The sequence below is a fragment of the Xenopus laevis genome, chromosome 9_10L (genome assembly GCF_017654675.1).
Source record: "Xenopus laevis strain J_2021 chromosome 9_10L, Xenopus_laevis_v10.1, whole genome shotgun sequence".
Lineage (NCBI taxonomy): Eukaryota > Metazoa > Chordata > Amphibia > Anura > Pipidae > Xenopus > Xenopus laevis.
The window spans coordinates 103,806,282-103,828,387 of record NC_054387.1 but is presented as its reverse complement, the minus strand read 5'-3'; the positions used below and the strand labels follow the sequence as shown (position 1 = coordinate 103,828,387).

At 37.6% G+C, this 22,106-nt stretch overlaps 2 protein-coding genes across 2 annotated transcripts in view; both read right to left on the bottom strand.

Annotated features, from left to right (window-relative positions):
* Nucleotides 1–22,106, bottom strand: part of LOC108701888 (VPS35 endosomal protein-sorting factor-like) — a 38,222-nt gene that overhangs the window by 13,097 nt on the left and 3,019 nt on the right. The window contains 18 exon segments of the mRNA XM_041576294.1: nucleotides 4,018–4,081; nucleotides 4,332–4,412; nucleotides 4,898–4,983; nucleotides 5,073–5,135; nucleotides 5,819–5,899; nucleotides 7,416–7,469; nucleotides 8,796–8,912; nucleotides 10,347–10,478; nucleotides 12,135–12,212; nucleotides 12,295–12,388; nucleotides 14,362–14,464; nucleotides 14,971–15,055; nucleotides 16,252–16,380; nucleotides 17,983–18,059; nucleotides 18,143–18,167; nucleotides 19,987–20,103; nucleotides 20,635–20,799; nucleotides 21,563–21,662. Coding sequence (XP_041432228.1) covers nucleotides 4,018–4,081; nucleotides 4,332–4,412; nucleotides 4,898–4,983; nucleotides 5,073–5,135; nucleotides 5,819–5,899; nucleotides 7,416–7,469; nucleotides 8,796–8,912; nucleotides 10,347–10,478; nucleotides 12,135–12,212; nucleotides 12,295–12,388; nucleotides 14,362–14,464; nucleotides 14,971–15,055; nucleotides 16,252–16,380; nucleotides 17,983–18,059; nucleotides 18,143–18,167; nucleotides 19,987–20,103; nucleotides 20,635–20,799; nucleotides 21,563–21,662 — 1,651 coding nt within the window.
* On the bottom strand, nucleotides 5,843–12,277 carry LOC121397876 (VPS35 endosomal protein-sorting factor-like). The gene is made up of 6 exons (XM_041575871.1): nucleotides 12,135–12,277; nucleotides 10,347–10,478; nucleotides 9,695–9,741; nucleotides 8,796–8,912; nucleotides 7,416–7,469; nucleotides 5,843–5,910 (listed from the first exon to the last, which is right to left on the bottom strand). Exons 1-4 carry the CDS (start codon nucleotides 12,204–12,206, stop codon nucleotides 8,885–8,887), a joined length of 279 nt encoding a protein of 92 aa, XP_041431805.1. The 5' UTR covers nucleotides 12,207–12,277; the 3' UTR covers nucleotides 5,843–5,910; nucleotides 7,416–7,469; nucleotides 8,796–8,884.

Here is a 22,106-nt window from a genome sequence, read left to right as displayed (position 1 = left end):
TTTCAGAAAGAGCCAGCACTTAAGGATGGAACTGCTTTCTGGCAGGTTGTTGTTTCTCCTACTCAACATAACTGAATGTGTCGCAGTGGGATTTGGGTTTGACTATTGAGTGCTGTTCTTAGATCTACCTGTTATCTTGTGTTAAGCTGGCCATAGACGCAAAGATCTGATCGTATGAATCGAGGATTCGTTCGATTTTCGGACCGTGTGTGGAGAGTCCCGACATTTTTCGTCCGGCAGAGATTGGTCGATCGGACAGGTTAAAAGATTTCGGCTGTGGGTAATATCTCTGCATGTATTGCCGATCGTACGATTTTCAGAGGGAGACAGTCAATAGCTTTGGTCGGACATAACTTTCGTACGATTGCTGTCAGGGGCAGAACATCGGCTGATCTGTTCTTTTACTACTTTATTTGATCGGAATGTTTAGTGGCAGGTCGGGAGATGGGAAAGTCCGATCGTAGATTGATTCGTACGATCGGATCTTTGGTATGGACGTGTGCAGTGTCGGACTGGCCCATCGGGATACCAGGAAAACTCCCGATGGGCCCAGGTGTCAGTGGGCCCTCTTGCCTCTAATCATTTTGTGTATTTCATGGTCATTCCCTATTTATTTATGAGAAAAAAGAGGCTTAATAATGGAAGAATAGACTATAGTATGTAGAGATAAAAGAATAGGAGAATAAAGAGGTTGAGAGAGGAGAGGAGGAATAATAGTTTGGAAAGTGGGCCCACAGTCTAAGGTTTTCTGGTGGGCCCCTGGTATCCCATTTCGACACTGGACGAAGTTCTGGTTCCATATGTTATCCCACTCAGTGGAACCCTTACCTTTATCTTTACTTTTTTCTTGTCCAATTCCTAATTTGCGCTGTTGTGTTAACCTTACTGTATTCTGTCTTGTCTAGTTCAAACTAAGTGACCTGACTGAATCCAGACCCCTGGACTATTTACAACCCACCCCAATTACTTTTATTATCTCTACAAGTTATCTCTGTCTATCTGTAACTTTCTAACTTATTGCCCATAAACCCTTTTTCAATGATCTAACAGTATATATGATGTGCCTTTGCAAACTTTCATTTGTAATTTGCCTGACGCAGGGGCCTGTGTGTTCCGAAAGCTTGCAATTGTTTCTTATTCAGTTAGCCAATAAAAGGTATCACCAAACTTTACATTTTTTGTATGAAATGCATGAAAAGTCCCATTTTACTGTATTTGTTTAAAAGGGCAGAATTCTGAAGAATTCTTCCATTTTTTTTATGGGTGTTTTATGGGATTTTCAACTTTTTACAGAGCAGCTGTGCAAAAAGACAAGCCAGTCTTGGTTGAATAGTCTGCCTCACAGACTAATAATTTTGTGTCTGTTGGGTTAGCGAGTGACCCCCATTCAAACGTTGAAAAGTGGCAGAAAAGTAATGCAAATTAAAAAAAATATATGTATATAAAAAATGAACATCGGAAAAGTTGCTTAGAGTAGGACACACTATGACATAATAAGGGGCCCATTCACTAAGTTCGAGTGAAGGAATAGAAGAAAAAATACTTCGAATTTCGAAGTTTTTTTTGGCTACTTCGACCATCGAATGGACTACTTAAACCTTCGACTACGACTTCGAATCGAACGATTTGAACTAAAACTCATTCGACTATTCGACCATTCGATAGTCGAAGTACTGTCTCTTTAAGAAAAAACTTCGACCCACTAGTTCGCCACCTAAAAGCTACCGAAGTCAATGTTAGCCTATGGGGAAGGTCTCCATAGGCTTGGCTATCTTTTTTTGGTCGAAGGATAATAATCCTTTGATCGATGGATTAAAATCCTTCGAATTGTTCGATTCGAAGGATTTAATCGTTCGATCTAACTATTATTCCTTCGAACAAATTGTGCAAAATCCTTCAACTTCAATATTCGAAGTCGAAGGATTTTAATTCCCCAGTCGAATATCGAGGGTTAATTAACCCTCGATATTCGACCCTTAATACATCTGCCCCTAAAAGTTAGGTGAACTACCCTTCAATAGTCTAGGGCTTTTAAGCCACCTCACTCTTACTGGTTGCTCTTTCAGTTCTTTGAACATGTGATTACCATATATATATTATATATACACACACACCTAAGGCCAGCTCCCATAGACTCCAGTTTGTCCAAATAATCCGAAATTTAAAAAAATATATATATATATACCGGTATATATATATATATATATATATATATATATATATATATATATTTACCTTTTTTTCTCTGTAATAATAAAACAGTAGCTTGTACTTGATCCCAACTAAGATATAATTAATCCTTACTGGAAGCAAAACTAACCTATTGGGTTTATTTAATATTTCCATGATTTTCTATTAGACAAAGTATGAAGATCCAAATTACAAAAAGATCCGTTATCCAGAAAACCCACAGTCCCAAGCATTCTGCATAACAGGTCCCATGCCTGTATATATATATATATATATATATATATATATATATATATATATATATATATATATATATATATATATATATATATATATATATATATATATATATATACTTCATTATAATGCAAGTCATGTGTTGAATGAATAAACTAGCTTTTTCATGGAGTTAGTCTGCTACCTACTGGTAAACCACTTTAATGGCAGTTTGGTCTGCAGAATCTAAGAGCATTGAGAACATGACTTTTGGGAATAAAAAAATATATATATATACCTTTGCATGAATACAAAACCCTATATTTTTGCATTATTTCAATTATACTGCATATTTACTTAAGAAGGCACTTATTAAAAAAAACAAAAAAAAAACTATTTAATATCCATGCACAGTAGGCAAAAGCAGGAGACAGCTTGCCTCCACATGATGTAGAAATACACAATTATCCCATTAATCATCTATTGACAACAGATATTCTCAGAGCAAAACCTGACAGGCGGTGGTTGCTTAGCACAATGTCCAAACCCCCAATTGAATAGGTCTTTAAAGGGAAACTAAAGTCTAAAATAGAATAATGCTAGAAATGCTGTATTTTGTATACTAAACATAATCATGAATTTACTGCACCACAAGCTTAATTAAACAAATGATTTATGCTTTCAAAGTTGGCCACAGGGGGTCACCATGTTGTAACTTTGTTAAAAACTTTGCAAAACCAAGATCATGCACATGCTCAGTGTGGTCTGGGCTGCTGTTGGGAGGCTCAGCTTAGGGATCATCATAAATTATTGAAACAGCACAAGTCAAATAATATCTGCAAGAAGCAGATTCAACAAGACTTAATAATAAAAATGTATTAATAATAAGTAATAATCAGAATATGCAGACTGCACTGGGTCCTTTGTTGTCATGTAATCTAATGTGGATTTTATAGTTTATGTATTGTTTAATACAAACTTTCTCCAACTCTCCAGAACCAGGTTGCTGCAAAAAAATTCTCCAAATAGAATCACAGTTTATCTGTGCAAATCTGGCTCCATGATCTTGGTCCCAGCTGCTGGAGTTGGAAAAATTAAAGAGGATGTAAAGGCAAAAATAAAATTTTTTTTTTTTTACTTTATTAACTGAAAAAGAAGCCACACTCCAATAATAAATCTGTACTGTTTTTAAAGGAAATCTGTCTGTATGCAGTGAAATTCCTCCTTTATTTACTTGCTTTGAATACTACAGATATGAATCTCTACACAGCAGGGTCAGACTGGGGGCTGCTGTCCCAAGGCCCCCTCCGCCCCCCTTCTGTGACAGTGCTACTTAAGTCACTGGCTGCTCTACGGGAATCAACAAAGCTAAGCGAGTTCTGGGAAGTAAGGTGGGGGGCTCCCCCTGCTGTTTGAAAGTATGATCCTTTCCCAGCAGAGCAGTTAGGGACCATCTGAAGTTTCCTAGATGGGATTTTATTTTTTTGCCTTTACACTCCCTTTAAGATAAAACACTCAGATTAATACAGATAATATGCTGCATTCTGACAGAGGAATGTGTAAGGCTGTGTGGGTAGAAAAATACTCAAACCACTGAAAACATTTTCTTACCATTCGTATAAACCCGTTTATCAAATTAGCCAATGTTCTCTTTTCATCTTCAAGGGTCAGAGCACTGTGCAATGAGAAAAAAACCACAAAATATCACAAAACTGTTCTGCATACATTCTGTGCGGAGAGGCATTATTTTTATGGATGCTCATTGTCTATACCCCTATGTTTATAGGGATACAGACATTAGATAATTACTCCCTTTCATTATAATTACATTCAAACATTTTTTATACACAAGCTTTATTTGTTATTCTGTCACATTAGAGCTTAAAATGTTATATATTTATACAGTAATGAAAATTGAATCTTACTTCACGGAGTCATGCATGGTCTTGCATACATGAAGAAGAGCATTGAGTATGACTGGATCTTTTGTCACTTCCTGCTGATGCCTGAAATCCAAATAAATGGGAAAGAATGAAAAATTCTAAGAACTCCCTCTGAAGTAGGCTCTACATTCACTTTGCTCCTAAAATGTCCAGTAAACTGAACTGACCCATTCTACAGTTGCTGTGCATTTATAAATATGTATAAGAGCATTCATGGGAGCTGACAACTAGATTGTAGTTGAGAGGACACCTTTTCTATAAATTAACTCAAATACTGTACAATCTGAATTATTAAATAAAATACATTTGAGAGAGAGAGAGAGAGAGAGAGAGAGAGAGAGAGAGAGAGAGAGAGAGAGAGAGAGAGAAAAAAATCTACGGTAAAAGAAATGGCCCAAGCTATGTGAAAAAAGGTTATTTTCATCTGTTGACTCCATACATTTTTTACTTGCACTTTGCTTTGCTCCCACAATCACTCTATCTACTGAATAGTAGATTCAGTAGATAAAACTCCCTCACTACTGAATATTAAAATTCAAAATACTTACCGAATAAAAGCTTCCATGATGCACTTGCAAACCTCCACTCTAACACTTTCTTTCTGGAACACATCCAAAAATGGAAGGAATTTCTCCTACAACAGAAATACAAGTTTGGGTAAATGGAAATACCTTACAGAATCTCTAGATTTTTACAAAAGGCTACTGGAAACATGAAACTTACCACAGAGAAAAGGACAGAAAAGTCTTGGAAATGAGTAATAACCTTCGTTATTACGGACTGTAACTGGAAGGAAAATAAAATCAATTCGGCAGATAGTTAATGGAACACATATATCCAGTGATAATTCGAATTCCCTTCAGTAAAATGATGACATGATGTAAAGCGAGTTATAGGTCCAGTAGCTTTCCGGCACACTGTGGACATTGTTGAGACTTTCATATTGGAGAAGCATGCCAGTGCATTAATCAGGAGGCTGAGTAAAATCATCATGTTCGTTTAAAACGTTTAAGTATTAAAATGGGAATGTTTAGTTAAAACCTCTTGGCTGAAACCTCCCAGCAAACATTCCCAAAGAATAAAATGGTTTCCAGCTCTGGGACAGTAGCCACAGTTAATCACATGGGTCAGGGGCGTAACTATAGAGGAAGCAGACCCTGCGGTTGCAGGGGGGCCCAGGAGTGTAGGGGGCCCAGTGAGACCCTAATTAATGAGCAATTTTAATATATCTTGGTAAAATAGGCCAATTTATAAATATTTTGGGGCCCTAAATTGAATTTGCTATGGGGCCCAGTAACAACTAGTTACGCCACTGACATGGGTACTTTCTACAGCTAAATGGAACAAACATATGAATATAATCTGCATTACCGATATCTTGCTTCCAATATGAACTTGGCACATTTTGCTTATCATGCATCATTATACAGCAAAAACAACAATTAAGTAGACTAGAAAGTTGATGTTACCTGTTGATATGCATCCTCAAATGCACGATCTGGAGTCAAGTGCTTAATTATATCTGCCAGAATAGTATTCACCTGTCCCAATAGTATTCATTCTGTAAGATACATCATGTGATTAATCATGTAACATTCATACAAGGTGATTGTAAGCTTACAGTGAAACGAATAGAGGGCAGTTCAGCTTTGATATTTTACTATTGCTTTTCATCGGTCATCTCACGGGAAGTACCCCACCACAATAGTGGAGAAAAGTGACTTTTAGAGATTCAAGTAACTTTGATTACCATGGTTTACACTGAGCAAAACCAATACAAAACACCTTGCTTTATCAAAGTGAAGTAAAGCCTGCAACAGTCCTATACGCCCTTATCAATCTTTTTGTTTCAAAGAAAGCTTTAAAGGATAAGTAAATCTTTAAAATAAGAGACTGTAGAATTAATGAGAGCGCTATTCTAAGAACTTTTGCACTGCACGCTCATTATTTATTTATTTTAAATTCCAAGATATTAAGGGATACATGTACTGTTAATATGAATTAATTTTGTTACAAAAGCGCCAGCTGCTGGTCATTTTCCAACCATTCTGACCTCCAAGTAGTCAAGGAAGTTGTCAGGAGAAAGAAAGATCCTGCTTTAATATCTTGGGATTAAAAATAAATAAATAATGAATGCATGTTGCAAAAGTACTTAAAATAGAAATCTCATCAATTGTACAGTTATTTTAAAGGTTTACCTATCCTTTAAAATCAAAGATTAGGATGCCCTACAAGCAGAAATCCAGATGCAAAGTTTTGTGGGCATATGTGTCTCTATATAGATCTCTATAAATTATATTTAGCCTTCAGGAGCTCTTTAATGGAAGCTTTAGTCAAGGTCAGGCTGGGAAGGCCCGGGCGTAGGGTGGCAGGATTTAGGGGCAACATACCGCCCAGCCATATCCGCATTGGTTCTGAAGCTCAGGGGATATGCAGGAGATTTGACAGTTTTTTTAATTTTGTGCATGCCAAGTCCCCCACTGAAGCCAACAAGGGGGGGGGAGGGGCAACGACCAGTGGTTAGGGTTTCCACCTTTTCAGAAGAACTTTACTGACCAGCAGGGGGGCGGCCTGTGATGTCAGGTGGGCAGGGTGATGCCAAAGAGTGTGGAACCATGACATCACAGTCGCCTCCAGGAGGATCGGGAAAGAAAAAAAGAATACATTTACAATAGATTCTGGGTGGATCAGGGGTGGGCCAGGGGTGGGCCAGGGACTGAATTTAAGTGTATTACAAATTCATCAGATACTACATTCCCGTAAATTTGCAACCTTGCCCCCGGCAGGTATTTTAGCGGCTAAGTCAGTAAAATAACGTCCAGGTGGCAACCCTACTGGTGGGTGGTTTAGGGGTGCCCACTATGTAAATCCAGTCCTGGTTAAAGTATTATGTGTGCGCATATAGGATAAGGGCTGTTAATCATACAGTCATGCAGTTTCTACTAATTGTTTATGTAAGCGGATTGCCTTTATAAATGGATTCAGGTAAATGGATCGAACAGTAAGTTAGAGCCAAACATCATTTCATGTAGTAACTCACTACTACAAAGGAATGCTACTACTTACCGTAAAATGCCTGCATGTGTACTCAACCCAAACTTCTGCACAGTTAATGTAATCCTTGGAAAAAAAAAAATTACATACACCACTTAAAATATTATGGACCCAATATTGCTTTTTTTTTTTTTGTTAATTTGCATGTAGGCCCATGACAGACTGAGTATGTTCTCCCCTGGCATTCTTCAGCCATCGAAGAATCATCCGATCAATGGTGTTTAGCCTGTGATTAATTTTCAATGAATATGCAGCACGAATAGTTTTCTGGCCAAAATCAACCTCTCACTGTGGCCAAAATCCAGCTCTTGCTTCACTATAGTGAAAGACTGGTAGAATAGCTATAATAAGGTGTGTCCCTACTGGCCAGCAGAGAATAATTAAAATGCCTTTATCATTTATCAAGCAACAGCATATTCAAGACAGTAACCATGACTGCAAAGTGCTTTTATTGGGGAAAAGTGCTCCACAACATGTTTCGGGCATTGACTTGATAAAGGGCCAATGCCCGAAACATGTTGCGGAGCACTTTTTTTTTTCTAGTATAATACTGACTGTATCAATTTGGGTGTGGACACAGGACACCTTGCAGGAGAATCCACCTACATATACTAAAGGTGAGCTACAGCCTATTTATAATTGATTCAACAGCATATTCCACAGTGCTGTACAATAGAATAAGTCCTATGGACTTATTCCTTACAAAGTGGAAAACCTAATTCAAAACCAAATAATACAACTACACGTGTTGATATTATACATCAGTCTAGACCTTTGCTTGGCACTTTATTTTCTGGGGCCCACCAGGAGCCATTGAACCTGCTATAAGTAATGCTTGAATCATATTTATTTATTTTTGTAAGGGGGAAGTGGTACTAAATGTCTACAGCCAACCTGTGGCTATAATGTGTTGCCATGAGTTGCAATTTAATTTACTACTAGATGGAAGAAGGTTGACCAAACTCATATATATGAATCCTGCAGCACATATTTAAGTTGACCCATAAAACCATTGACACCTATGATGACCATAGATAATCTTATTCCCTAGCTGAACATCTGGATGTTGCCATGAACACAAAGGTCCAATAAATTTAAGGTGGGCTACATATTCAACAACACCCTCTATAAATGTCATTGCCTTCACTTGGTGAATATGTATTGTAGACCAGGATGGGGTTAATTAGATATGGAGTATCTGTTTTACCTTATTTGCACTAGCACTGGTGCTTTTAGATAAATATTCACCTATCCAACCATATTTTATATTTATAAAATTATAACATTTTTGATTTAACGTTACAACCAAGTGTTTCTGTAGAGAAAACAACATTTAAAACAGTATACATTAAAGACATTAAAGACATATTTTATCGCCACAAACCAAAGTACCTGTGGATTTCTTAACTTAGTGATGACTTTCCAAGCTTCGTTTAAAATCTGAAGTCTGTCATTCTCAGGAGGGTCAGCCAAAGCCAGGTTTAATCCAAGTGAGCGAAATAGTAGATGCTGCAGGAGAATTGTTATAAATCACAATCTGGTTTTTGCTTTTCACAAGGATGAACGCAATAAATGACATAAAGGATAACATAAAATGACATAAAAGATAAAGGATATTTATACACTCAATGCTCACAGAGGGCTTGACATAAGTATTATTACATGTAGCTATTGAGGAAAACATTTAGAATTTCCTTTTAACAACGTCAGTTCCCACAACGGTTTGGTATCTTACAAGAACAGGTAATTTGGTGTTTGAGGGACATTTATAATCTGACAATAAAAACTCAAAAGGACTCCAGTCAAGATACAGAATGAAATATAGTAAAAGATTCCAATCTGGCTGCCCCTATCAAGCTGTGGATACTGGGAGTTCAGTTAGGGATGGTCACACACACAAGATTGTGTACCTTTTTAACAGTTTAGGGTACTGGCACCCAATAAGATGTATTGCCTCGGGTAAATATGTGCTACCACGGGAGACAGAAATTGCCTTTCCCTTACCTAGTCTTTGCATCGGCAAATATAACACATCACAAACAGCAACCAAGCGTGATTTGCAACAAATAAGATGTATGGAATAATGTGTTTTACTTTTGCCAATCTGAAGGTTGGGCAAGGGGAAGGCATTTTCAGGAGATCTTTCTCCCATGATAGCATAGATTTACCACGTGACTGGAACATTTTTGAGAAGCTAAAATGACATCAAGGTTCACTTACTCACGCTTTCAGCTGGTAACATCTTTTACTATACAAGTCTAAAACATGGCACATTTTTCACCGATACTTACTTGTTCCCTTGCTTCTTGCAGCGTTCCTTCATTTCTGTTAACAGCGTCTGTAATATTATTGAATAGAAACAAAAGGAGATTTTGTAATACTCACATTAAATGCTTCTATCTTAAGTCACTTGGGGGACACACAGAATTTATGGGTATACCTTCCACTACTAGGAGGCAGGACACTAGGAAAAAGAGTCTTGTCACTCTCCTGTTATACCCTTTGCACAGCCCAGACCTGCTCTAGTTGAGTAAAAAAAAAATAGAAAGCTCAACTCAACTACACACATATTAAACCATATTAAACCATATTAAACCCTGTTAAAAGAATAAAGGCCCAATAAGGACGAAGTATCCCAGGATTGTGTGTGCCCCAAGCTGGCTGCACACACAATCCGTCATTTGTTATCAACTAATCATACTGTTGAAAGATTTAAACAACTTTTGTTTCCAATAATCAATTTCTCTTTTGGCAAGAATTCGGCAAGAGCAGCAACTAAAATCTTATAATTTAATTAGATTCTTTCGTAACAGCATAAAATGGACCAGAAGCTTGACAATGCATTTTTTCCTCTAAATTACTTCTTTAAACAATATTCCACACTGCTTTATTCTGACTACAGTTTCACCTAAAAGTGCTCCATCACACTAGACCCATACTAACCTCTGGAGCACGATATGCAATGCAGCGTAACATCCAGTCAATGGCAGGAGAATACAGTGTGAGGTAAACTGGAATCTCTACAGCCTGAACAGCCAGCTGATTTTGCACTGTGTCACTGTGAATCTGGGAAGGCTTAATGAAAAATAAAACAACTATAAGAGGGATAATATCATGGTGCAGAATAAAGTAAAGAAAACTAGATTTGTTGGAGTTTCACATTGCAAAATAGTAATGTTTATTTTGGTTGAAAAAAAAAAAAAAGAAGTTGCTCAGCAATCTTGTTCAACCTTTTTGACAAAATGAAACCTACTTAACAGCAGGAAGGTGAAACCATATTCTGGGCTGGAATCACTCAAGGTAAGCAACAGTCACAGGGGCTGCCAACAAATTGCAATTTGATTTTAGGGTAATAACAGACGTTCTTTTTTTGGTGTGTTTAAGTGATAAGCACTTACACTTATCCATACCAGATGCTTTAGGGCAGAGACACAAGGGCAGATTCGGGGAGATTAGTTGCCTGGAGACAAATCTCCTCTTTTTCGGGGCGACTAATCTCCCCAAACTGCCTCCCCTGCCTTCATGCAGGCTAAAATGTAAATCACCAGTGGGATGGCACTCGGAGCGATTCGTTTTCCCGAAGTCGTTCGAAGTTTCTTCATGAGGCAACTTCGGGCAACTTATGAGAGCGAATTGCTCCGAGTGCCATCCCGGCGGCGATTTTCATTTTAGCCGACGGGAAGGCAGGGGAGGCAGTTTGGGGAGATTAGTCACCCCTAAGAAGAGGAGATTTGTTGCCGGGCGACTAATCTCCCTGAATCTAATGGTACATTCTTAAAACTATATAACAGGATTCAGTTATCCTCTAGGTTTTTTAATCCGCTAGACTGGAAAATTGCTTCTGGAATCAGAGCCAGGAGTGCACAGAATGCAAACAGTAAAATACTGCTTCCAATAGCAGTTACATTTACAAGTAACTTTAAAACCCACTAAGAGTGTTTAATGTATATTGCAATGTTGCCCAGAAATACATTTGCTTTGACTACGCAAAAAATAGCTTTTGGGTGGAGGACAACTTTAAAAGGTATTTTGAAATTTATTTGGAAAGCAGTGTTTTTTTTCGTCCCTTTCTGCTTTGCTTGTTCAGAATCTTGAAACAATGTAGCAGTAATGTTAGCCTCTCCTCCAGCCAGACATTTTTAACAATGCTTTGCATTCAGGTCTGCTTCATAGGCTTCTGCTACATAGTTCAAATCAGTCAGAACCACGAGTGCAGAGAACAGATACCGACAGATGCTGCGTTTAATGGCATATATATATATATAAAATAAATGTACATTGGAAAGTTACATAGAATAATATTTTCTTTCTTCATGCAAAATTGCATTTTCACTGTATATCCCTTTTTAAAAATTTATAGTTGTAGTTTTGTAATCATAGTAAGGGCAGAGACACACAGTCAGATTTTTGGAGATTAATCGACTAATCTTCCCGAACTGCCTTCCCGTCGGCTAGAATGTTAATCGCTGGCGGGGTGGCACTTGGAGCGCTTCGTTTTTCAAAGTTGCCAGAAGTTGGCTCACGAGGAATCTTCAGACGACTTCGGAAAACGAAGCGCTCCGAGTGCCACCCCGCCAGCGATTTACATTCTAGCCAGCAGGAAGGCAGTTCGGGGAGATAATTCACCCTAAAGAAGAGGAGATTTGTCGCCAGGCGACTAATCTCCCCAACTCTGACCGCAGGTCTCTGCCCTAACTGGAGACATACTGTATACAGTAAAATGTTGCTTACCAGCTTAAATGTAAGCAAGAAGTCAAAAAAGTTCCGGTTGAGACTTTCTTTCACATTAGGAGCCACTTCCATTCCAACCTGAAACACAATCAACTGATTATCTCATGAATATTCACATTTGCAAGGTTTCAAATATCAATCTGTTGAGAGTATTTATTACCCTGCAGAGATACGCTCTGGCATACACTGCCACTAGAGGGTCACCTATGCCTCTGATCATAGATGTTAGACGGGGAAGACTCTCTGATAGTCCTCTGTTAAGAAAAGACATTTTTAGTAATAGTATTAGTGCAGAACATTAAAATTAAAAAAAGATACATTTTATATTACTGAGAAATAAATAATTAAAGAACATTACACCAAACGTGCAAAAACCCGTTGTTTAATAAGTTGTCCCAGCAATGGGAAATACTTTTTCGCTTTACTTCATAATACTCCAAGAATAACAGCTATATATCCATACATACTAGTGAGGAGCCAGTGTCACTATATATACTGAGAGAAAGGATTTAACAGTAATACCATATACAGGTATGGTATTCATTATCTGGAAACCGTTATCCAAAAAGTTCAGAATTACAGAATGGGCATTTCCTAGAGACTCCATTTTATTTAAATAATTTTTTAAAAAAATGATTTCCTTGTTCTCTGTAATAATAAAACAATACCTTGTACTTGATCCTAACTAAGATATAATTAACACTTTTTGGAAGCAAAACCAGCATATTGGATTTATTTTGTTTTCATGATTTTCTAGTAGACAAGGTATGAAGATCCAAATAATGGAAAGCTCCCTTACCCGGAAAACCCCAGGCCCCCGAGCATTCTGGAAACAGGTCCTATACCTGTACATATCTCTTTCCTTTCTTAAGGACCAGGAATCCAAGGGTTATTCCAAAACTGTTCCATGAAATATATTATACAAAAAGGGAGGTTGTGGGAGCACTGAAAAAGCTAAGTTAAAGTGTATTTAAGTATAATGGAAATACTACTGATTTGGCCAATTAATCAATGCACATTCCCATATACGCAAGTGCATGTGTTTACAAAAGCCATACCACGTCAAGGTAAACCCCATACTGTGGTCCCTAACCTGTTTACCTCTGGTCATAGTATAAAAAGTCTTTTACTTCTCTGCATAGTAGCATTACTTGTAATCAGTGTCTCTTGAACCTTGGTTTCAGCCTGAGGGCTAGATCCTCCCTCGCCACTGGCTTTTAAGAGAGAGAGAGAGATTGCCCAAACCAATGCCCATTTTTTAAAAACAGTATGATCATAACTTTATGATCATAACTTTGTAACTAAAAACCCCTGTTTTTGTAAACACATACACTTGCATATATACTGAATTACTTATGAGACAGGGGACCAGGGAATGTGCATTGATTAATTGGCCAAATCAGTAGCACTTCCATTATACTTAAATACACTTTAACTTAGCCTTTGTGTGCTCCCACAACCCCTTTTTTGTATATTGTAATGTAGCCAGAAGTTGCAGGCTAAAACTGGCCATAGATGCAAACATCCGATCATACGAATCATCATACGATCGGACTTTCCCATCTCCCGACCTGCCACTAACCATTCCGATCAAATAAAGTAGTAAAAGAACAGATCAGCCGGTGTTCTGCCCCTGACAACAATCGTACGAAAGTTATGTCCGACCAAAGCTAGTGACAGTCTCCCACTGAAAATCGTACGATCGGCAATACATGCAGAGAAATTATCGGCAGCCCACAGAAATCTTTAAACCTGTCCGATCGACCAAACGACCAATCTCCGCCGGACGAAAAATGTCGGGACTCTCCACACACGGTCCGAAAATCGTACGAATCCTCGATTCGTACAATCTGATCTTTGCGTCTATGGCCAGCTTAAGCTTCATGTGGTTTGTAGCACCCCATACCCACCCCTTTAAACTATGCTTTTAAAAAATGGGTGTTGGTTTGGGCAATCTTTCTCTCTCTCTCTTAAAAGCCAGTAAAAGTAAAAGACTTTTTATACTATGACCAAAGATAAACAAGTATGGGGTTTAGATTGACGTGGTATGGTGGCTTATCAACAGCCTATCATATTTGCATTAATCAATATTTGTTACAAAATACATCAGTGAAATAACCTTTCTGCAGAGCTAAGTTCCAAAATAACTAAATAAATATATTTGCCACAGTATACTGTAATTTTTTTTAAATGTAAACATAATGCATCCAGATTATCTTGTCCTTACGTTTTAGAGAGAAACGTGTTGCACTTCAATATTGCTGCCTCCACATAGCTGATTAAAAACATTGTTAAGAACTTTATAACATTTTGCTGGAGACTGGAAGAAACTGAAGTTAAGTTATTGTACTATAAGAAAAAAAAATGTTTTCCTAGTAGAGAGAGAGAGAGAGAACAATTTCACCACTATACAATATCTCTGTTTAGAACATACAAAATCCTATGCTTCATAAATTCATAAATCCAATGTCTTCATAAATTACTGGGGACATAAATGGAGGTAAAAGAAATCTTGAATATAAATAAATATATATATATATATATATATATATATATATATATATATATATATATATATATATATATATATATAAATGTTCTGCATTTTACTAAAACTCATTTTACAAATACAGCAATCTAACTTTCTATTTACTATTAAAAGGCAACCAACAAATCTTCAAAGTCAAGTACCAACAATGGATGGTGGTACCAATGGATGCATTTGAGAAATGCAACTATGCTTTCTTCTTTCCACTTCTATTACTGGATGTACAGTTACTCAGGATGCATAATAGTGTTTCGGTTATGGAAACAACCATCTTACCCCATTACTTACCAAAAGTGTCCAGGATATCGGTAATTAACACAAATTTGCTTGGGTAAAACTGGATCACCGTTGTGTCTGAGAGAAGTTTAGAGCACTGGAAAATACAAAGACAATGTTTTTCAGAGTATAAGATTATATTTGATTGATATGGTCTCTGTCAAGATATAATCCATATTAATGACCTACAAACTCCTGTGAAATGCTTTGACCTGTTTGTGTAAAATACTGCAATACGGGGCAATGCCCTTAAAGGAGAACTAAAGTGTAACTAAAGAAGTAGGTAGAAATATTGTACATTATGTTTGTGCTTCTGTACCAGCCCAAGGCAACCACGGCCCTTTAGCAGTAAAGATCTGCGTCTCCAAAGATGCCCCAGTAGCTCCCCATCTTCTTTTCTACTGATTTACTGCACATGCTCTGTGCTGCTGTCCCGTACTGACTCACAATATACAGTACATATAGAATATAAATGTCACAATTTAAGGCTGATACAGATAATTACTACATGGCAGCACAGAAACCAGTGCAATTAGCATCAGAATTTATAATCAGCCCTGTAGCATCAGGTTATATAACAGGCCAATCTCTAATTTCCAACGACCCCTAAGCTTTGCTTCTCAACAGCTGCTCAGAGCCCACTGAGCATGTGAGTGTCACAGACACTTTCCAAGATGGTGACCCCCTGCGACAAGTTTGAAGTCCTGGATCATTGCTGCTATTGACAAGCTGAAACTTTAGGCTGGTGCAATAAGTTCAGTCTATAAAATATGCCATTTATTGCCAGATTTATTTTTAGGGTTTAGTTCTCCTTCAACATTTCAATGGTGGCTAGAGAAACCATAATTGTTTTCAACATAAAACACTAAAGACAGCAAGGTTAAGTTGTTGGCAGTAAGAAAAATCTTATGTTGAGAAAAAACAAACCATTTATATCCATTTATATCTCCCCCAGTGAGGGAGATTATTTTTAACAACAGAAAGTATGTAAATTACATCCCTTATACATCCGACAGTTAATAAAAGTGACACATCTGAATCAAAGTAGTGCCCATTCACCTCAAAAATACTGTTTCAGAGGGCTACCAACGTTTAATGCTGTCCAATGCTGTTAGTAAAAAGTATGATGCCTGGCACTTTGGCAGCTGCTACACAATAACTGATCTACACACATGTGCCATTGCACTAAATTTAAAAAAATTAAAACCAAAGCAGAAGCCAAGATAAGGTGCTTTTTGCATTTATTAGCCATACAATCTAGTTTAACTAAAGAAAATGTATTCAAGTGCCAACCTGTATAACAATCTTTAGAGCTTTGACTTTTTGATCTGATGCCCAAGCATCCTTTAGTGACTGGTTCAGCTCCTCAATACGACTAATGTAATCTTGCTGAGTTAAATTTAATAGTTCTTTTTGTGATCCCTGAAAAAACAGAGAAATACATGTGAATACGAAACACAATATTCTTGATATCATCGTGTGTTTTATTAATTGGGTTGAAAACCCAAAAATAATGTTCCTTGCCATTCCCTGCTTATCCTGAATATTGAAACAATGGAACAAAGACAGTTAAGTAGCATACCTATGAAGAAGTACACAAATTAATTTGTGGCTGGAAGAGAGTTGATTTCTGCTACAGAGTTTCAAGTAATATTGCTTCATTATACATAACTTTTAACATCATTGAACATTTAAATGCTGGTCCAAAGTGGCTACATTTTCTTACAGCAGGTAAAATTTTCTTTTTTACTTCTTACATATCCTCTGAATGTTATAAAAATGAGCCAGCAACAACAGATGTAACCCTTCCAATTGAGTGACGGCTGCCTAAGTTAAAGGGGACCCGTCACCCAAAAAAAATATATTAAAAATCACATTAGTCAAGCAAAATGAACTTTAATTACACTATATAAATTATTTAAATCTTGTTTCCTTCAGTCTGGGAATTCATATTTATTACAAGCAGGCAGGAGCCATTTTGTGCACACTGTTATTAAGACAAGCCTTGCATCATCTCAGAATCTTATTTGTGCACCAGAATGGGGGACCTGATGTCCATCCCCATGCCCTGGCTACACAATTAAATGGTTAAGAGAACTGGGGAATATGGGGAGAGCAGTGACATCTAGGAAGTACTGAATGGAAACTGAAAGTAATTGCCTAAGGCATATTTAATTGACAGCTGAGATTTATAAATGAGCTTACAACTGCTATGAATGCTTAAATAAGAAATAGAAATTGGATTTCATGTTTAATTTGAAAAGGACTTACTATACAGCTTTTTGTGTCTGGGTGACAGGTCCAATTTAAGACATTCTCCATAGTCATGGATAATTCAGATGGTGCTTGGTCTTGGCTGCTTTTAAAATAGGTACAATGTAGCAGCTTCTTGCATGTATTGCATGTATGTATTAGTGAAAATGTGCTGAGCAAGTAATAAACTATTATACTCATTATTTATTATATAATTTAAAATGTTTACTTTCACAGATATTAACCATAATAAAACAATAACTATTTTTTTTTTTACTTTCATAATGCAGATCTCTAATAGAAAAAAAAAATATATGTTTATTTTCCTCTTGCTTTATAACCCCTGTCTCCTTCCAACAGGATATTACTGGCTCATCTTAGATTTATAGCCTTGCCTAAGCAGCCATTGTCTGGCTGGCCATAATCTTCTTTATTGTGTTCCAAGGCCTGCTTTTGTGCTATTTTTTTTTCTTTTCATTTATAAAGTCTGAAGGGGAGTGGTCTAGTAGTCCAGCAAATTGCATGAAGTCACTGTGATCATGGTCAATAACACACTATGTAGCAGGTACAGTACAGTTATCTCATGAGAATACTAAATAGTTAGCTCACATGGTCGTACTCAGGATTATAAGTGTTCATCTAATAAAAGATTACATATTTCTGCCATGTATTTTGAAGTATCGAAACCCGTTTTTCACTACAATAGCATCTTTGTGCAAAACTGATAATAATAAAAAAAAAATCGTAGCAAAACCAGCTTGATTTCCTCACTCCTTCAAGGTCATCCAGTTCCTCGAGTCGTGTTCTCACTTTTTCTGAGACAGCTGAGCCTGTGTTTGTGGGTTTGCCTGCAGAAAAAAAGGAAACAATTGTCAGACATGATAAATACACCAGAAAGTGGACAAAGATAAGGTTAATATTAGTTACCTACCTCTGTCAGAGCCCATAAAGAGATTCTACAAGTTAAAAAAATATATATACATATTTACACAGGTTTTTGATAATCAGACAACATAATTACTAATTTGTTCATGGTCCTTATTTTTTACTTGTATTGTATTTATTTATTTATTTATTTATTTTGCACCACAATTGTAAGCAATGCTTTACAAGGTGTCAACACAAACAGTGGTATAGTTATATTAAGTTATACGGTAAATCTATGTTTAAGACCTTAGAGCTTTCAATGCACAGTTGGGATAAAATCCATGCCCCAAGGGGTTTACAATCTTATAATTTGCACTATTGGATGTTACCACAGGTCTGACATTTTAGCCCAAACACTTCCATAATTCTTCTTAAACTGATCTTCAAACCCTCCCTAACACACATGCAAATCACAACGCTACCTTAAAGTAAACCTCTCTAAAATGATATGGTTCTCATTCCCCCAACTAACACCCATAACATCCCAGAAGTATCAATCGCAGTTAACAATTCCACTACCACCCCCATCTCCACCGGCCCGGTCCCTAGGGGTTATCATAGTGACGTATTAAATCATGTCACTTCCAATTAAGGAAAATATCCAAATTACATTTGTCACCCAAGATGATACCGAAATTCTTATTCGCTCTCTCATCATATCACGTCTAGACTACTGTAACTCTCTTTTAATTGGCCTTCCCCTCCAGAGATTGTCACCTCTCCAGTCCATAATGAACACTGCTGCCAGGCTTATACACCTCAGCAACCGCTCCTCCTCTGCCATGCCACTCTGCCAATCCCTGCACTGGCACTAGAGTTCAATACAGTTCGCAGTATGAGAATGGTTAGGCAAAAGAGTAAACAAAGTCCAGGCAAGGGGTCAATTCAGGCAGCAAGGTTCGAAATCCAATAAACAGGCCTAAGTCAATAACAAGAATCAAAGTATTTAGCAAAGATCACACCCAGGAACTCACAAAGATGAACCTATATTTGGGCAAGGTCTGAAATGTTCCAGTGTCTTAAATAAGCCACTTTTCGCACCAAACGGACGCTCTGGCGTCATGACGCTGCATTCATTCTGACGCGCCAGCATCAAGACTTTGCGCACGTTTGACGCACTGGTGTCAGAACGTGCCACAAGGGAATCCTGGAGGCCGACATCTTGCCAAAGGGGACCGGAACCGTCATCTTGCCGAAGAGGACCAGAGCGGTGAGTATTCCTTACACCACTAGCTTTCAGAATAAAATTTAAACTAATGACCCCGACATTCAAAGCTCTTCATAACTCTGCCCCTCCCTACATCTCTGAACTAATTTCTAGGTAATCACCCAAATGCTTACTACACTCCTCCACTGACCTGCTCCTCAACTCTTCTCTCATTACCTCCTCCAATGCTCGCATTCTAGACTTTGCAAGGGCTGCACTCCTCCTCTGGAATTCTGTCTGACTTTCTCCAAAGCTTTCTGTCTTCAAAAGATCTCTTAAAAACACTTATTTAGAGAAGCTCTAATGCAATACCATATGCTACATCTCTCACCTGCTTTTTTCTGATCTTGCCCACTCCCCCACCTTGTGTCTCATTCCCTTCCCTTTTAGACTGTAAGCTCTTTTGCACAGGGCCTTCCTCACCTTTTGTACCGGTACTGGTCCCAATGTATGTAACTATGTATGTTCTATGTATGTAATTCATGTGATTTCTTTGTATAAACACATTTTTTTGACAGTGCTGCGCAATATGTTGGCGCTCTAAAAATAATTAATAATAATTATAAAATCCAATCACATACACTTTAAAGATAGAGTAGCCAATACAATGACGACACAGGGACTAAATCAAAAGGACTCACAATGGAAAGCTTCTCTGTTGTTGTGTATCTGGCCAGGATTTCTCCCCTTTTGCTTGACCAAGGCTCAAAGTCACTTCCAACATATTCTTCATTCTCAGTCTTTTTACTTTTGACATCCTACATAGCAATATAACATTCAGTTTGATTTTCGTCAAGACATGAAACATGTATGGGGTGGAAAGAGTAAATGTACTACTGTACAGAGTCATAAATATAACCACAAAGTACACCTGAGCGTTTCCAGAAGTGCACTAACCTACACAACCTAGTGGGCTCAACATACTGTCTGGTGCTATGTATGTGGGAAGGAGTAGCAATCATATCAGCATAAAATTACAAATTGCCACACATGCAGCAAGGATTTGCCCAGACAGCAATAGTATATCGATAAAGAAGAACTCCTTAGCAAGTCATTAGCAAGACAGCAATTTTTTAATAGTCAGAAGGGCGTGGCCTAGTAATCCAGCACATTGCATGACGATGTCAATGTGATCATGGTCAGTAAAACATGAATAGAAGCGCACTCTACATGTACTCATTGGGATATATAGGAAGACAAACAGAAGAAACAAAAAGTAGCGTTCCAGCCCACACATTATCTATGTTCCCTTTTATATATTGGAGTTCTTTATATTCCATGCCTCTTACCACATTTGATGCCACTGGCTCTGCAGTTGCTGCAAACAGGGACAGAGGGTCTGTGCCAATCAATACACTGCTGAGAGGATCTGCCACAGAATTAGATGAGCATGATGAGGAACTGGACGATGTGCTCTCTTTTCGGCCCACCTTTTTGGTCTTAGATTCAGTCACCTGGATAAAAAAAAAAAGGCAAATTTAGCAAAGCTTAAAAAAAAATAAAAAAGTGATACTGACTAAAAACTACTTTTTAAAATATGAATGTACATTAAAAGTTACCTTTAGGTTTTGTTGATCATTTTTTGCATTGAGGTTTGTTTTGTAAGTAATTGTTAGTTGAAGTTCCTAAACCTGACTGTCCCATCTCAGCCTGTCAGTTAGAGATTCTAATGTTAACGGTGGTTCTTCACAGTGAGGACAGTGAGATTGTGGAATGCACTGCCGGGTGATGTTGTGATGCTGATTCAGTTAATGCCTTTAAGAATGGCTTGGATGATTTTTTGGACAGACATAATATCAAAGGCTATTGTGATACTAAGCTCTATAGTTAGTATAGGTATGGGTATATAGAATTTATGTGAAAGTAGGGAGGGGTGTGTGTATGGATGCTGGGTTTTCATTTGGAGGGGTTGAACTTGATGGACTTTGTCTTTTTTCAGCCCGATTTAAAACTATGTAACGGACTCCTGCAGCACAAATATGGCAGCCCCCTCATACAGGAACATGGGGCATCAGACAGGTAATGTAAAAGTATCCTGCAAATACTTTATGGCAAAGTTATAAGTAGCTTTCAAAGGAAATATTATGATAGATGTAAAAAAAAAAGAGTTTAATTTCTGGTGTCAGTATCTCTTTAAGCTGCTAGATAATTTTGTTTGTCATGTCCTCCTCTATGTGCCATGTATTAGAAGAAATTGCACAGAAGCAAGAAACATACAGTAATGGGTTTCAGTGGGTGATAGTCCTCATTTTCCACAGTGACTCTCTCCAGGTACCAAGACTCAAGCTCTTCTGAATAATTTCTTTCCCTTGAGCGCCTGAAAATTAGCAGTAAGAGAAGTTAATCCTTCCTGATGCCCTCTTATTGGTATGGAGTAATCAGGCAATGACACAGAAATTCCAGCTCATAACAAAAAGCCAGTGAACTGCCAAAAGATTAAAAAAAACCAAAAAAACGAGAGCACTAACATGTCATTGCCACTTTCATTTTAATTGCAGATGTTCTTTCGTATTGACACACACAAGCTTGCAATACAGGTTAACTTATCCTTTCATTATAACTCAAACAGTTTCAAGGGACAAAGGCCCTATTCTTAAAAATGTACAGTATAATTGAAAGCACTCTGTGGATTCCCTGTTCTGCATGATGCGCTCTGTGGGTTCCCTGCTCTGCATGAAGCAATTTGTGGGTTCCCTGCTCTGCATGAAGCACTCTGTGAGTTCCTTGCTCTGCATGGAGCGATTTGTGGGTTCCCTGCTCT

Coding starts and splice junctions, on each gene's coding strand:
- LOC121397876 (XM_041575871.1), bottom strand. CDS start 12,206: ATGGAAGTGGCTCCTAATGTGAAAGAAAGTCTCAACCGGAACTTTTTT. Junction 10,479..12,134: donor TCTTGCTTACATTTAAGCTG/GTAAGCAACATT, acceptor TTTTTCATTAAG/CCTTCCCAGATTCACAGTGA. Junction 9,742..10,346: donor TTGCATATCGTGCTCCAGAG/GTTAGTATGGGT, acceptor ATAATATTACAG/ACGCTGTTAACAGAAATGAA.